The sequence below is a fragment of the Anopheles coluzzii genome, chromosome 2 (genome assembly GCF_943734685.1).
Source record: "Anopheles coluzzii chromosome 2, AcolN3, whole genome shotgun sequence".
In the NCBI taxonomy this organism is placed as follows: domain Eukaryota; kingdom Metazoa; phylum Arthropoda; class Insecta; order Diptera; family Culicidae; genus Anopheles; species Anopheles coluzzii.
In genome coordinates, this window is record NC_064670.1 from 120,245,439 (window position 1) to 120,262,945 (window position 17,507).

Consider the following 17,507-nt stretch of genomic DNA (forward strand, 5'->3'; position numbering starts at 1 on the left):
CTTATGGTAAGGTGAATTTCACGCGTTCGAAAGGGAATGCGAACACAAATGCAATCAACGAAAAACAAGCGTTTGATTTGGGGAAATGACGTTTTATCCGAAAATGTCTTCTGTTGTGTATATTTAATTACGCTTCAAGCGGCAGCTGCTCGAGTTTTGTCGCTTTTTTTCTCAGCGAGGGAAGGAAAGAGCCAAAGCCCTGCTTGCTTACCTTTTCCGTACCACCGTCCTTCGAGGCCGCGCCCGGGTAGGGCGCATTGACCATCGTCGGGTTGACCGGGCTGCTGTTGCTCAGCTTGTTGTTGTTGCCGGCGGCGGCAGCAGCTGCGTTGCTCGTGTCGTTGCTACCATTGCCACTGGACGTGACGTTGCCGACGTACAGGCCACTATCCTTCCGCGACTGCTGCTGCTGCTGCTGCTGCTGATTGTTGCTTCCGTTCGAAAGGATACTCGGTGTGCAACCCATAACGGTCTGGTGGTAGTCTTCGCCGTCGTCTTTGTTGTGGTCGTGGCTATGGTTGCGACCTACTGCTGCTGTGCGTGCTCCTTTCACGCCACAGCAGTACCCGGTGAACCACATGCACCCGCGGCAAGCAAGCCGGATGGATACGGAAGAACCTTTTCGCCCACCACACACCACTACACCACTAAACTACACTTTCACCTTCAATCGGCAGACCGGTATTCACTTCTGAAATGTCAGCCGAAGCTACAACAACACATACAAGAACTACTCACAAAACACTCAAACTAGTAGCGAGGCTTCTTCAAATCAAGCACCAAGGTGTGATTTTTCCGCGGAAAAGGCGTCACACCAGCTACAGAGGGGCTCCCCTTTCAACCATGGGCAGGCGAAACGGCTTCAGGACATGTTGGCACGCTAGGTAAGGGAGCAGCAGGGACACACCTTCGGGACACAATTCGCATTTTCGTCATTCACTTCTGATGCTTACTGAGCTCGAAGCCTGCCCAAACACACACGACCGACCGGGGTATGAATCTTCGCCAAGGCTCGAGAGATGCCTGCAACCATTTTGACGGCGTTCGTCGCTTGCTTGCTACGCTACGAGATGAGCAATCGATCGGTGTAGTACAGCGGGCTAGCTGGCAGGTGATGATGATGAATCCTGCGACCGGATGTCGCTCATCATTTATTCATTAACGCACGCCCCAAAAACCCCGTAAAAGAGCAACTGGATTGAGACGGGCCGGGCGGTTAAAGGACGACGGAACAGATTCCACGGACGTTTTCTTAATATCCGCCGCCAAGCTTCATATTTTTATCACTCACTTTCACTTTCTCACAATCTGGCGCACACTAACACACACACACACTCACAAGAGCGCCTCTAATCACGATGTAACTGCAAAATGGCTAAAGAGAACACGCAGAAATCAATTATCACCCTCTTTACGCCCCATTAATCTTTTCTGGTGCCTTTCTTTTTTTTTTTTTTTGCTCTTAGGCATTTATCTTCTCCCTTCTTTCTTGGACCCTTCGGATATCTCTCCTCAATCAAAGTCAGCTTGCGTTCACACCTTTTGTTGGCTCGATAATCGATATTCCTCTTCAAAGCTTCAAAGTGAGCCTTTCACAGTAAAAGCTTCCACAAAAGCACGTGCAATTGAGCGTATGATGAGTGCCTTTTTGAAAGAAAAAGGGAAAGGATAATGAAAGCCACACGGTACAGGCAAACCATGGTTAGATCATCGAACAAACATCCTTAAACTGTTGTTTATCTTCTCTAAGGCGCTGTAATCGCTCACCCAAACAATCGGCTTGTTTAAAGGCTGAGAAAAATTGAAAATGCCTTGTATTTTGTCCTTCCGTGGCAGAGATTCACGATAAAATAAAACAGATTGGAGCACGATGCTGTGCAGCAGTAGAGAGTGCCTCTAGAGCAAACCCGAAACCCCAAGATGGCTTGTCTAGCTCACCAATTCTGTATCTCTCTGTAAAGACCTAACGCCTCAAGGAAGGACGGTTTCATTTCGTATCTTAAAAATAAACATCTTGACAGCGGAAAGCTTGGATTCATCCGGACTGTGATTTAAGGTCAATGGACACAAAGGATGAGATTATTGTTATTTTTCTCAAACAGACACGACCAAACGAATGAATGGACGAACATCCACGAGCAAACCTGAAGTGATTGCTGTAGCAAGAACCAACCAAAACCCGGTCTGAAAAGTCTTCTTTCGCACGAGTTTCTCGCTAAATGCCTCAATAAATCACTCGATTGAAAGACCATTTGATGGATTTATGATTGTGATGGACGCTATGTCGAGTGTTGCTCAATTCTTTTCGGAACCACCGTTTTTACCCCTTTTTTTCTAGAATCACAGAACAGCACACAATCAAGCACTTTAGCACGCCACACAGCAAACACACGAAACGATTGTTCATACGGCACTGCGACCCATAGCTCAACTGAGCGACGATCTATTCGCATTCTACGACTAGCATCTGAGCGCACTATAATTGCACAGCCCGGTCTGAGATCTGGGTCCCGGTGGGTTGACCCTGAAAGCTCCCACCGGTCTTTGATCGGTCGGTGAACGTCACCACGAGCCCTTCCTTTCGCACCCAACGCGTAATTCTAATGCGCAGGCAACATGTGGCAGGGAAGGGGATGAAGCAGTTGATTGTACGTTGTTCCGTGCAGCAAACTTCCCCGTTAGAGGCCGCCACCAGAGGTTTTATTAATCAGAGTAGTCAAGTCAGCACAATGGTGGTAAGCGCAGGTGTGCTGGAGAGCTCGGAAACATCAGCAGAGTGGGGAAGCTGTACCAGCAGCTGAGGTAATATGTATCGTTAAGTCACTGCGTTGATTTTTGCGCTCTGTAAAGGAAAACGAGAGAAACGAAAGGAAGCAACAATTAGTGAAATTGGAATTAGAAAGAAAGGAAAAGTTTTCAAAAGATTCTGTCATTAAATGCCTTCAGAAGTGACTTGGACTTCGTTCGCGTTACATTTCCATTTCCATCGTTTGCCATCATTTGCCGCATAGCTTTGTCATCCACGCCTTCCCTCTTCTCAACCCGCGCCGAGATGTGCGAGCGTGTTAATAAGTTGATTGGCGTGGTTTTATTATTACGACCCACTTCACATCCGCAACACTTCAACACAACACATGCGTGTTTGCCGATACAGATACGGACCGAGCAGTTGTTGCAGTTGTAATGCCGCCGGAAAGCAATGTAATGCACCGTCACCGCCGCCGCATCAAGCCCACCCAGCTGCAGCTGCCGCTTTTAGTTAATTAAAAACCATTCAATGGAAATTATTCGCCTTCAATTCCCTCCGCCTCAATGTGCGAGAATTATGGAAATGATACCAGCAAAGTGCGTGATTTGCGCTTCACAGCTTCCACAGTTCAAGGTTGCCGGGCGGGTGTTTAATAAGGGCCGTTAAAGGGGTTGATAATAATCTGCAAAGTGTTCCGAAGGGAGGGTTGAGATTTTCATCATGAAGGTGGAAGCTGAATGATATAATATTTTTCATAATATTGTAAGTAAATATTGTGTCAAACAGTCCAAAAATAAATGGAACGAAGCTCTCACATACTTGCAACAATGTCACACAGCAAACACAGCAAAACAAAGGCAATAAATTTGCCGTCAGTGCACAGCGAAATTGATACGCCTGTTGTGGCAAAGTACAATCGGGGCACAATTAATCCTTTCCATCCGCCCATCGCCACAAGGGCAAACTTTCGCACTAAACGCTCCCTTGCTGTCTCTCTCTCTCTCTCCCATGTCCCCATGTCGTATTTCATCGAGAGGATAATGATTGAGCTTACAAACTTTGCCATCAAGATTATCAACATCGCTCTGGTACCTCTGGTGACAGAGCTACCGAGGGCAAACATCAACATCAACCACATCATGCACCATGGCGTGAAACGCACGTGCAATATGTTGTGGGCGAGGACATATACACACACAGGAAGGAAGTAAGCAAAAAAACAATTGGCGCAGCAAAAAAAAGCAGAAGCAGAAGCTAAATGGAAGGATTTCGCTCCCGGGAAGCACAAAACTTCGATAAAAGTCGATAATGAGTCGGTGCGAGAGGTGTTAAGCGTCCTATTGAATTTTCCCAACGGCCTGGTGGAAAATGTGCTACCGTGTGTGTGTGTGTGTGTGGCATAGAAAAGCGTGGCAAAAGTTTTACCAATAATCTGTTTGCTTTTATTACAGTGTATATCTAGTGTGAGTTTTGGTGTGCGGAGGTTGCTTTTTTTGCTTTCTCTCTCTCGTCTCTCCATACCAGTTCCGGTTGCGCATACATAAATACAGTACCAGGCAGTTGATAAGCGGATTAATTTTATTACCCGCCTTATGGTTGCCGTCTCGCTGCACAAAGACAATGTGTTAAAAGGGTGGAAACTGTCGCGGCAAGAGGGGGGAGGGGGGGGGGCAGGAAGAGGGAGGATCAAAAAGGGATAAAATTTTAATGAGTTATTAACGGGCCAGATGACTATGGCGATGATGATGATGATGATGATGATGATGATGATGATGCAGTTGCTTGGTTGAAGGCTTTCGGAGAAGCTTTCACAATCTGTTGATTCGCTATAACTCTATTGTCTATTGTCAATTGCAAAGCTTGTTTTGGCTGTTCGTACGAATCGGAGATTATGTGTTGATCCCTCAGTAAAACATGTGTCATACAGCTTCATTTAAAATAAGGATAAAAAGGGAGTTAAATTACTATTTTTCCATCAAAAAGAGTTCCTTTTCTCTTACTATTATCCTGTTTGCTATTTCTATTACCCTTGACAATAGAATTATCCTCCTAACCCCATCGGACAACTCCATCAACGCACAGGCGACAAGGATAGCACAGGGAAAAGGTACACGTTAACAAATTACTACTTTCGTTTGGTTAAACTTTTCACTCGCAGAGCTACACCCTAGCCTACATACACACATTTTTAAATCACCTCTAGAGGGCTTTCACCATTATCCTTACCAACAGGATAACCAGGACGCGTGAGGAGAGCAGTGAAAACCCTCCCTTTTAAAAAAGGGAAGATAAAAAGTTATTTTCCACCGAATATTGCGTTTGCTACCGTTTAGTTGGAGCATGTTCCCTATTTTCCCCACATGGCCCACCACCATGCTGCCCCTTTGTTTGTCAAACGATTGATTAGATCGGTTGGGAGGTTCTGCACCCGGTGCCCAGAGCGGATAGATTATTTTTCATGCGAATAAATTGAACCATGTAGCCGATGTACCCGTCCCGTACCTTGATAAAATGCAGGTGAAATTGTTCATATTGAAAACAAGAGGGGAGACTCAAAAACACAATTTAGCTTTTTTCATCCTTTTGTGTGTGTGTGTGTGTGTGTGTGTGTGTGTGTGTGTGTGAGTGTGTGTAGATAAAATACACGCAATGAAGCTTTCCATCTGGGACACTTCATCGTTCCCATTTATGTTAATTTAAATGGAAAGCGGCAGCGAACGAGATGCGCTGCCCGACCAGGTAGAGTAATCCAATCAAGGGCAGTTTTTCATCGGTTCCAATGGAAATTGATGATCAGCAGCGGTAGGTCACATTTTTCTTTATTCAAACACTCACTCAGAGTGCTGTTTGGAGTATTATCTGGTCGCAATAGGCACACGCGGTCGAAAGTCCCACAAAAGGTGACTGGCCTTCCAGTGTCCTTCCAAAAAAACACCAATTTATCATTATTTTCCACAATAGAAACACGCTAAGCGACGGTTTGCTATTTTCCCACCATCAAATCTATCACCTTTAATATGCAGATGGCTTTTTGTCGTCTTTCCAAGTACTCCCGCACTGCTCCAGACGCTTCTCCAGATCACCTCCAGCTTTCCACGCAAAACTCAAACACCCACACACACACACACACACACACACACACACACACACACACACTGTGTTGCTGGCGCACGAAACGAAACACGCAGCATTACCGCGTACAGCAGCTGTGCGGGCGCACAAAAGCACACGCGGAGGGATCAAGAGATAAAGGGCAAAAATTCGCATAAAGAGCCCGCCCGAGTTTTTGCATGCCTCATCTATCCCCGTGCCCTTCGATATGGGGGGCGAAAAAATCCATCAACCCAATTGGTATGCTTTTCCGCTTTTCCGGTCGATGAGCAGAAACAGAGGCATAAATAGGACGACAATCGAATTCCTTCGTCTGCGTTGCCAGCCATCCCATCGGAGCGATTCGTGCCTATCTGCCATTATGGGGGCCGTCCACACTTCATTTCCGCTTCCGCAAACGTGGCGCACGCTTGTACTAGACATGGTACAAAAAGACACACACACACACAAAACACACTCAAATACAATGAAGCAGGCCGGAAAACCCGTGGCATACTTCTCCTGATGGTGACTTTGCTAGCACGATCGAAGAAAATGTGCTCAAAGTAAGATCAGGCTCGTGAGACAATACCCCCTTGGGAGGGTGGAGGCTGCTGCGGGGCTGTAATGGGGTGAAATAGACGCGTTGGCAATATTTTCTTGGCTCGTTTTTCGCTGTATTGTGTCCTTTTTTCCTCTCTCTCTCTGTTACATATTTATTCGTTGTCGCCATGTTGAAAGTAGCAGCGGTGCCTTGAAGCAACCCGCTTGTCAGCCAGTTTGATTTTTCCCTCTACATCAACGATTCGGCATGAATTAACTTCTTGAAGCATGTCGTCTGAATGCCTTCGCCAGCTGACGTCACGTTTATTTGGCTTGCTGTTACTTGGTGTTATTAAAACGCCTCAATTTATGCAATACGCGGTACAAAAGCATGCTCTAGCGTCTGTTTTAACATACCATCGCTTTCTAGACGTTTTTGAGGCAAATTAATGCCATCAATTCATCTCCCTTTTTCAGCCTTAAAGTGGTTAACGTTCTTTAAGACCAAACCCCGTTCTTCGTCTCGCGAACTTTGCTTAATTTTCTAACCAAATACATCGCTTTGTAAGTATTCAAGCTTTACCTGCTTCCATCCCATTTTCCTTCACGCTTGTAAGCCTTTTGTTCACAGCATCGACATTGGCAAGCATGTACGGCCGGCCGGAGCAAGTTCGAGATAAATTTTACGATAAACAATCACTCCCGCAAGCCCGCAAAACCGGTGCCAACGCGCAAGCAAACCAAGTGCCGCTTGGTGCATCGTTTGGCAAAACCTCAGCCATTTCAAGAGCTGGCCGAGAACGAGAACTACTCGAACCATATCAAACCCGCCTGCCAAAGCTCAGCCACTAGTAATGATCTCGTTGATGGGTTACGGCAGGCGCGGAAGAAAAGCGTCAAAACGGGGAAGGAAACGCTGCAGAGGAACTAAAATTAAATTTCCATTCATTGCCACCATCGAACGAATGTTTGAGCATTTTAATGTGCTAAGCTGAGCGGCCGACTGAGCAATGGCAGCTTCCGAAAGGGGAGGGACTCTACGCCGCACCACGCTTTTGGCATGAGTTGCCATCCCGTTGAATGTCGATTTTCCCTATTCAGACGATTCAGCTGACGGGTTGGCATTGCGAGGCGGAAAAGTTTGGCCTGGCTTTAATTCAATTAACATGCTTACTGAAGCACCATCGACGGATGGGTCGATGGTGCTGCTCAGTGCGAAGGAGCGTACAAGTTGCTAGACATTGGCACTGGCATATTAATCAGGTTTGTGGACTCGGCACTACTTCAGCTGGCTTATCTGGCCAAGATTTGAGCACAAATTTGTGAAGCGATTTAATTCGAACCGCAGGAGCGCGTTCCGAGCATAAGAATGAATGACTTAATTTAACATGTTATCAAATTCCCCAAAAAAACCCTAAAGCTTGTTTCATTGTCTCATGAAGAATAACTCTATCACAGTAATAACTTCACTGCTTCCTTTACCCTTCAACCGGCAGAAAGCATTGCGCCTTCCCTCACATCCACTTCCCATACCCAGTGCTTATCTTTGACAGAAGGTGTCAGAGAACAGTGGCAGTATGAGGCGACCGTTCAAATCAACCATGTGACAGTCACCATTTCGCCTTCACTAGCTTCAAAATTCTACACCAACAACACACGCAGATCATTGTTTTCTTCCCGTTTCTGTTCACTTCAGCACAAGAACGTCCTGACAGAGTGGCACAGAAACAACCAGCAGCAGCAGCAGCAGCACCATTACTAGATCGTGTTGTCATTTGCCCGTCAGTCGCTCAGCTAGCTGTTGCTTCCTGTGGTTCCATCATAATTCTGTCAGTTTTGCAGAAAATGTATCCTTCTACCATTGCCAGCACTCGCTCGCCCACAAAAAAGGGAGGGACAAGTAACATCCGGCATCGGTACCCGGTTGTGACGGCAGGCAAATGGGACGCAAGGCTGTAAAAACTCGCAAAAGTCAGACGAGGTAGAGAGGCAGCTGGAGCAGGTACACCTAAAGATGAATGCGGTCAGCTTGGAAATAGTGCATCAGAAAACCCGTCAGAACCCACGGGCAAGCAGTGCCACCCACAGGGAGGGGAAGAGCCAGGAATTCCACTGCATCGTGCATGACACCATCTCCACAGCTTCCCCCGAAACTACTCCCTCTGCATCCACCCTGGAGCACTCGGGAGCACTCTTCAACGTTTTGTTTCTAGCTCGATGGTGATGGTGACGAGGAAGACACACTACCCACACTCCATGCAACACTGACGGTTGCATATCATGCACGAGATATCTCGACCCGGGGTTGGGCAGCATGATGGCAGCACAAAATGGAGCAGAAAATTGTGTCCAACGCGAGAGTCCATCGGCTTGGTCGGGTGCATGTTTCCGACAACTTCCCATGGCAATGATATCGGCACAAGGAAGCAAAGAGAGAGGGGTGGAAAAGGCGACAACGCGAGAACACACTCAACCTCACATTGCCCGCTACGAGGGATGAAAAGTCGGACAGCAAAATTGAATCCAGGATAGGAAATCAAGTGCAAAAGTGACGAGAGAGCGAGTGGTTCTCCTACAGTGAATCTAGAAAGTGTAATGAAATAAACATTGATGACACATTGAATTTGATTATATAGTTTAAAGATGATAGTTAAAAAAGAAAGCTGTATGTTGTAGTCATCCTACAGAGCATTTAAATTGTGTTTGTTGCACCCTAATGCACGTTCTTCTGCTGTACCGGAGCAAAACCGGTGGATCTGCTTTCAATCAGAGCTGTTTATTTTGGGAAGCTTCCAGCCAAACCCAGATGACCCACACAAAGTGCCTCATAAACATACACGCTCACGCACCGCTGCAACTGCGAAACACCGACTGGTGCACATCCACACTCAAGCGAAAAGTGCATTTCCGGCTCCCAAATGACACACTCCCCCCAAATGTGTATGTGTTTGTGTCTCTGTTTGGGACGTGAAATTACCGGGTTTTAATGTTCCATTTTCCATTCCACAGCTCTCCCGCACACATGGTTTTTTTTTTCAACCAACACTGCCAACTGCATACTGTTGCATGTGCGCGCTGCACACAACAACGCGAACGAACCGAGCGCGGTGCTGGTTTTTCCGTGCGCAAGCATCTCGGACGCGCTGCCGGCAGGAAATATTAATCAGTTTACAAACAAACCCGTTCGCACGACACCGGAGCATACACACACAGTCGTGATGAACTGGCAGCAATTTTGTAGCGGAAATTTCACTCCACTTTCCAGGAGCCGGCTGGTTGTGGGTGTATTTTTGCATAATAAACACCGCGCCTCGACACAGTGGGATTGGGTAAACGTTTTAGCATCCGATTGACGATTGGGGAGGGAAGTTGGAGAATAATTTTCCCAAAATATCCATCCGGCACAGGTCGATTGTGTTGGAGACGTCTGAAGGATTGCGGAAATTTGTATGAATGAAGCACTTGCATTTAAACACACATGGCTGACCATCGATAATGACGCCCGCTGGATGACTTGATGCACCTTCCGGACGGCCTTGCGAGATACTTTCCTTCAGCGCGATCGTCCTTTCAAAACCCCTCAAATCGACTCCTCTGCTGATGCAAATTCATGCTTCTTTCGCTGCACTTCTTTCACGGGAAGGCCGCCAAAGCTATCAAAATGATGCAGCTTTCATTTTGCGCTTCTCCCGAGAGGAAATTTGCACTGTCACTAGGTTGGTGACAAGCTCCGCTGAAAGTCTTTTGTGGAAATGAAAGAACGAAACCTGATAACTTGCCAATTCCATTGTTTGCCAACCAGCTTTAAGGCAATGAGCGCACTTCATTCCAGTTTGAAGACTTGTTTCGCAGTAAATGGATGGACTGGAGAAGTTAATAAAGCAGAAGAGCGACTTAAATTCAAACACAATCAATTCCGTTTTAAACATAAAAGCTCTGAACCTTCATTTCCGTGCAACTTATTCTCAGTGTACGATCAAAGTAGAATGCTATCAGCGCCATCTAGGATCAATAAGCCAACACTGCGCTGCAGCGAGGACTTTGTTGGTTTTCTCAAAGCCTACGCTGCCTGAGCTTCACCAGATCGCTACAGGGCATCGAAACAGGGCCTTTGTGATCCGCTTCTTGCAGAGATGGAAAACTTTTCCAATAATAAGAGGCCCCTTCCATGCAAACAACGCTGTAGCTGGAGATGCTTTGGGCGTATTGATTTTTGCAAAAAACCGCACGACCCATTGTGGTCTCGGGCTCGGTCGACAAAAACGGGAAATTACAAAGTGTGGAGAAAATTAATGCCTAAAACAGTAGGGACGGAAAGTCTTACCGAACACACACACACGTGCACAAAGACAAAGGGCGATACACGATTGGCCATGAAATCTGTTGCGCATTCCGTCGGTCGGAGGTGGTTTGGGGACACACAATTAATTTTAAGAAATTCAATTTAACGCAAAAGCCATCCGGATCAAGTGATTGGAATCGCTTTTCTACACACATAATGTCCAATCCAATTTCGTTTTACGTGTGACTTTTCCAATCCAATTTTGGAACGTTCTTTGCAATTATACGGACGGATTCTTTTGCGTGGAGCTACGTTATCGAAGGGATGAGAAAATTCCACCACCAGACACCACATTGCCCGACCGACTTTCGTCCATTTCAGGTCACACGGCACACAAGATCGATGGCATACCTTAGCGACTAACGTTACATTTTGCCATGCCCGCACAAATACCCACACACCTCCCACGGGGTTGTGTTTTGGTGCGAGCATTTTCCTACCACAAACCCAAGGACACACTTTGGGGCCCATTCATTTAGTTCGCGCAATTAATTACCGCACCGCGAACGTAAAACTAACACACGCAGATTCTTACCGCCGATGGCCTACTTTAATGGACAACTGGATCCGGGGAAGAAGTGGAGTGTAGTGTGTCCACAGGTTTCATGTGAAGCCGTTCTGGTCGATTAATTCCACAGCATTGGTCTACACGAAAATGATGGGAAATTCAGACTTGAATCACACTGAGGCAATTAAAGCAAGATTATGCTCTAGTCTCAGCTTCAAAAATCGTTAATAATAATGAACGGTTCAAATAGTCACCTGATGAGTGTTTTATTGACCGAATAAGTGTCTTCTCTCACTCCTTTTGAAGTCTTCTTCTTATAGTATTTATAAGTAGTAACATTTATTCATTTTTATATTCCACTGACACATCACTTAAGCGTGAGAGTTTATTCTCGGAACATTCCCGGATGTTGTCCCATCCCGTACAATCTATCCATGACAGCGAGGAAACATGCTCGAAAAACAGAAGGAAATTTAATTTCGTCATTCCTGGTCAACATGCAATATAGTCAATCAGACTCCTCCCTGGAGCTCGCCAACAGGACACTGCAGTGTGGCTGTGTGCGTGAGTTTCCGAAAAACGCACTGAACTATTTTAGGAATTTCGTGCCGAATCACCACCAATCAAACGCCAAACCAACGCCACTTACTTCGGTGGGTATGCGGCAAAATCCAATATGCATTTACGAGATATTGCCAAGCTGTATGCTGTAGCCGATACTTCACATAGCTCTCTTGTCGATTAAGATAGCATCCTGCTTTTTATTTGCAAACGATCATATGATCCACATGCAGGCGCGCGGTGACGAACTCTCCTCGCCGCAGCTGCATTTGATTTTGGTCCAGGAAATTGAATTTCTGTCCATTACTTTTCAAACTTAAGGACATTGCGGACATGCGGACTACCGCATGCAATGCGATCGTCAACGTTGGATATTTTCGTTCATAAAATTCCTGTGTACATCATCGTTTCTCACCACGCAGCTTCATCTCTAAAATGCTGTGCTTCGGCGTACTGCATAAAACAATCGCCACGGAAACATAACTTCAGTCGTGTGTGTGTGCGTTTTGGTGCAAATTGAATTTATGGCCAACTGTAGCACCAACGGTGCCCGGGGAGAGTGTTGGATGGATGGATGGGATGGCTAAAACATTATCTGGCGCTGTGACTCAGTATGGGGTTTGCCTTTATTCTACAGTTTATTCTTCCCTTTGTGTGATTCTCGAACGAGATACACGCAGTGAGGGTAGACAATGGATACGAGCAAGAAGAGATATGCAATGAGTTATCCGAGAAAGTGAATGTTTCAACCAAGAATAGTGCATTGAGTGCGCTTTTATCATGCAACATTGTCCTACGACATTACTCAGAAGATGACAAAGAGCTTGCGAAAGGTTCCAGAATGCTGGAGATAATAGAAATACATGATCACATCAACAACAAATAACATGTTGTTTTTTGGTACCATTCGGACATTACTCACTAATTAATAATGACCAAACAAAGAAGCGAACGCAAATGAACGCGCTAAATCAAACTAATTGCCTAGCCAGGAAGACCTACAACATATCACACTACACACACACACTGCACAAAGAATAAAACAAACAACTCAACCCAACGGTCCTTACGCTCCCAGCAATAGTACTCTTCGGTCGATCAAAGAGTATCACCGAAGCTAATTAGGAGGCTAACGATGCACTTCTTCTTCGGTATTCGCCCCAATCGACGGATGAGACGAATGTACCTCGAACCTCAGTGACTTATGCGATAGCAATTACCTCTATCTGATGTATACAACAAGCCAGCAACAGTAAATACCCGTACCCCTCCGGTCCGGTTGTCTTCGCTCTTGATAAAACTGTTCGATCCCTTCAAGATTGTTGTCCGCTATCAATTAACTTGAACAGGGTCCACTCAACTCGGGCACTTTTGCTTTTTGCACTGCGTTGTCAGCATTATAGCTGGAAGATGCCACTTTCAAGATCTTTGGGCCCATCAAGGGTAAGCGGAGCTTTTAATGGGCTTGCTCTTGTTGGAAATGTGACCTAGCCATTCGATTGAGCTGGAGTGTAGCCTCGTTAGGACTTGTGCAGTGCTCTAATTAGGCGATAGAACAACGTACCGTGACCGTGACCATACCATTCAGAGTCATTACTGAGATAGAAAAGGGTAGCTAGCAATATCAAGTATAAGTGTTACAGTTATAAAACTATTGACAAAGGCCCATCAAAGACAAGGTGTAGTTTTGACAGGCCATAATCGATGTGTTGAAATTCGATAGCAGAAACTTTGCCCATTCATTTGCTCCACCAAACGACACTGAACAAACAAATAATGAAAACAAATAGAGCAGTCCAATTCCGATATCATCATCATCATCATACGCACCACCATCATCACGACACGTTTGCATCATTTGCCAGGTCAAACAAACAATTTGTCACCCAACTGAACCGGATCGGAATCGTCGTCGTCGTCGCCGTCGTTGTCATCGGAACGACCCTCTCTGGCCAAACTTCTCACCCAGGCGCCAATGGCAAAAAGTGTATGCAGGAAGCCATTGAACTCTCCGCTTGATCTGGCCCAGAAAAGGACGAAGGGTGGTCCTGCCGCGACAGTCCGGCCCCTTGTCCCTTTCTTGCGTCGAAAAGTCAACCGCATCGTAGGTCCTTCCCAGAAGTAATGCTTCCTGTCGTGCGGTTCGACACTTTCGACACTTTTCGGTTGATTTTCGTCACGTCCTTCGAATACAGATAGAGAAAGAGAGAGAGAGAAAGGGGAGGAAGAGAGCAGAAATGGAGCCGACTGTATGGAAAATACGACCCACACACACACACGAAGGATCGATTCTAGGGATCCCGTCCCTTACGCCGATCGAACAACAAGCACAACGACGACGCCTCGAGTGGGAGACAAATTGTCATCGATTCGCATCGGCGAAAATCTTGAAACCCCCGTATCGACCCCCTGCAACCCTCTGTCCCATCGTCTTCCAACTCGAGATGACGCCATGGGGGCAAGGGATCGGGGAAGGATTCGGTTACAATTATTGGAATACCATCATCCGGTCCATCGGATCGGAAGCAGCCCAGTAATGTTTGACGAAACCAAAAGCTCTGTGAGGAAGATTGTGCCTAGGTTTGGATGTGTGTGTGATTATTTTCTTTCTTAAAGTGAACGAACCCGTCAATCATTGTTTAAGAAGCCCTGAAATTTGTATACAGTTTCTTTAGTGAAGCAATGTTCCAAGTTTCATCCCAATTCAATGCACTCCCCTTCCCGAAACGTTCGACCGATGCAATCCCGAAGCTGTGTTAGACACTGAACAGAAGCGACGTTGCAAAATGAATCTATCCCAAAGGGAATCGAATCAACACAGCGAATGGTACGAGAAGGAGCGATGGAATGTTGTGCTGGAATGTGTGTGCTTTGGAACGTTATTACATGTAACTACGCCAGCTACGTGTTTGTCCAGAAAGGAACCAAAAGCGTGTAACCGGGTGCTTTGTGCTTTACCCGTTTACATCAATACAGAAACTGGCAACTCATCGCAGCTGTACGATAGAAAGGATGGAAAGAATTACAATTGTGGGATGTGGGACAAAACAATGGACAACAAAGCGAAGACGTGTCGTGGTCGCCTTTGTTGACAGCAAACTCCCTGGAATGGATCCGTTCGAGCATTGCAATCAACACACAATAGCTAAGCAGTGTGTCCATTCTCTGTTTTTATGTTTGATATCCTGCAGTTTCGTTTGCTTCAAAGACATGCTGTCGTATGGTTCAGTGTTAATAAAAGCTTTATTTCATGTCTTACTATCTCTAAAGCATAACTCGTGTAAATTACAAGCTATACTGTTGCTACATGACGAACGCAAACGTTGTGAGACGACGACCCGTCCAATAATCCTTCCTGTGTACGTTGGCAACTTGTAATCTTGCGTTCCGAGAATACTATCTACTTGCATGCCGTTTTGCATGTACCCAAAACCACATCCATAAACACATCCAATATCCCAAGAACCGAGGAAGCAAGATAACGTTTCTCTTAGGTTGCTTCGCGGGAGGAGGATCCCGGGGACGCACCAGATAGTGGCGCACTGCATGCAGATGCATATGATTTGCTCAGTTTACGATAAACTATGATTTAGCATCTCATTTTGTTGTGCTACACAGGAAAGGTATAAGTCGTTCTGCTGATAAGACATCATACCAAATGGTGTTTCTTGGTCGTTTTTAATGATCCTGACCGGAACCGGAATTATCGTCAAGGTGATTAATGAGAACATTACTTCATAAAAGGAAGATGCTTTGTGTTGGGATTGTGTTGCCATTTAGTGCCACACATTTATGATTAGCTTGCATCACGCGCATTAGCGAGCAGCGGGAAGCAGATGATGAATGCTAATCCCGATCAGTTTCAACTTAAGCTGCAAATAATGAAGACTTAATATCGCCCCCGCCTGCTGCTTTTTGCGGGAAAATCCCAAAACATCGACCTGATTGAGCGTTTCATGGAAAGGGCGGGAGCAAAAGATTAGATTGAAATCTCATTTATTTCGCCCGATTTCTCAGAAGCTTCAACAACATTTCAATTTGAATCGATGAATATCCCCCATCGGACAACAGCTTCATTTATCCAACAAACTCATCCATTGCTCCATTCCGAAAGAAGAGAGGGGGAAAAAAGCGATTTTCCACCTGGCTACACCTTTTACAGCCGACGCCACACTCGAAGCTATTTTCGAACACCGATGATGATGATTCGCGGGCGATGTTTACGGCAAAATGGCCTTCCTTTTTCTGGTCCCCTCTGTACCACCCACCTTCGTCGGCAGCGAGAAGGCAAAAACCACCCTCGGCCCAAGACATTCGCCCGAGATTGGCTTCGAGGAATTTAATTATGAGTTGTTTATGTTGTTAGCGTTTTTGTTGCAGTGTGGCGGACCAAACTGGCCTCTCGCCCTCGCGCTATTGAACAGCAAACGTAAACATGAACTTTTGTGGAGACAAAATAACGGTGGGTCCTTTTCCCAGAAGCTGGGTAATTTTCTTGGAGCCCGCTGAACAAAGGGATGTCGTTTTTGGGGAGGGCCTATTTGGAGAAGGCGAAACATTGTTTAGCATGGATGATAGCTACTGATCATCATTTCATTTATTTTACGCTCCTTTAGATGGGTAAATGTGATACGCTTCGTTGCAGTGTGACCAAGCGTGGCTCAAATTCAATCCAGAATGGTTCCACAATGCATGCCAGAAGAAATCATTTAAACATTTTTGTTAAATTTACTTTTCTCTACACTTCCACAGTCTTTCCATAGTCTTACCAGACTTCTTACTTTACCCGGATTAGCTAAATCCACCCTTTAAAACTAAACGCAAACCCCAAACCGCAACATAATTCGCTTCATCATCGTTAGCACCGTTCCGCACAGCCACGGAAATGGTTTCCCCGTTCTGGGGCCCGATTTACTTTAATGTTTCTCTTCTCTCTTTCCAACCTCGGGACAGTAGAATGAGACGAGCAACAGCACCACAAAAAAACGCTCCAACCATGACCCAATTTCATTCTCATCCGGGCGAACACACCAACATGGCACTAAAGCGGAGCAAAAAGAACTTGTACTTCTACTACACACATTTAAATCTCCTTCGAGTTTGGACCCCATCGAGCGCAGGCGAATCGAGAGCGATTTAAGTTTGCAACTTTGGTCCGACCTCGGGCGTACGGGCTCTGCTGCTACTACAGAATTATTCATCTGTCCTTCTCGCCGTCGCCATCCGTCTACCGCTTCCGGCTCCGCTGCGGTGCTCGCTCGATCGGTAATTTATTCAAATTATAATCCATATTCCAGTGGCGTTTTCGCGCTACTACTGCTACATTGCGTACCAGCCGCCGCCGACCGATGGGACATGAGTGCGACACAAAACACAAATTTCTGCAGCCAATTGGACAACTTAAAGAAGTGCGGCCAAAAGCTGCTATCGTATTCCGGTCCAGTCCAGCGATGAGTTCGGCTATGTTGCGCCGCGGTTTTGCAAAATTTAACACCGTGCACTCCAGCACACGGGGAGAGATGGATGACCTTAAGCAAACAACGTGCGACCATTTTTTTTTGTTTGTTTTGCACCCCTCGCGAGCCGTTCAATTAGGGTCGTGTTGTCAATAACCTTTGGGCGCTCACGCAAGACAGTGCAAGTACAAGGCAAAATGGGCGATGCGAGACAGCTGATAAGAATTTTAATTTTAGCATGCGAGATAGAATAGTGTT

The 17,507-nt window shown here is 46.0% G+C and overlaps 1 protein-coding gene across 5 annotated transcripts in view; it reads right to left on the reverse strand.

Moving 5' to 3' along the window:
• The window catches only part of LOC120949498 (high affinity cAMP-specific and IBMX-insensitive 3',5'-cyclic phosphodiesterase 8), a 127,977-nt gene that overhangs the window by 86,757 nt on the left and 23,713 nt on the right, over positions 1-17,507 (reverse strand). For all 5 annotated transcript variants that reach the window (XM_040366827.2, XM_040366835.2, XM_040366833.2 and 2 more), the window contains exon 2: positions 212-1,375. In XM_040366827.2, coding sequence (XP_040222761.2) covers positions 212-580 — 369 coding nt within the window. In that variant the 5' untranslated portion in view covers positions 581-1,375. The remainder of the gene's footprint in view (positions 1-211; positions 1,376-17,507) is intronic.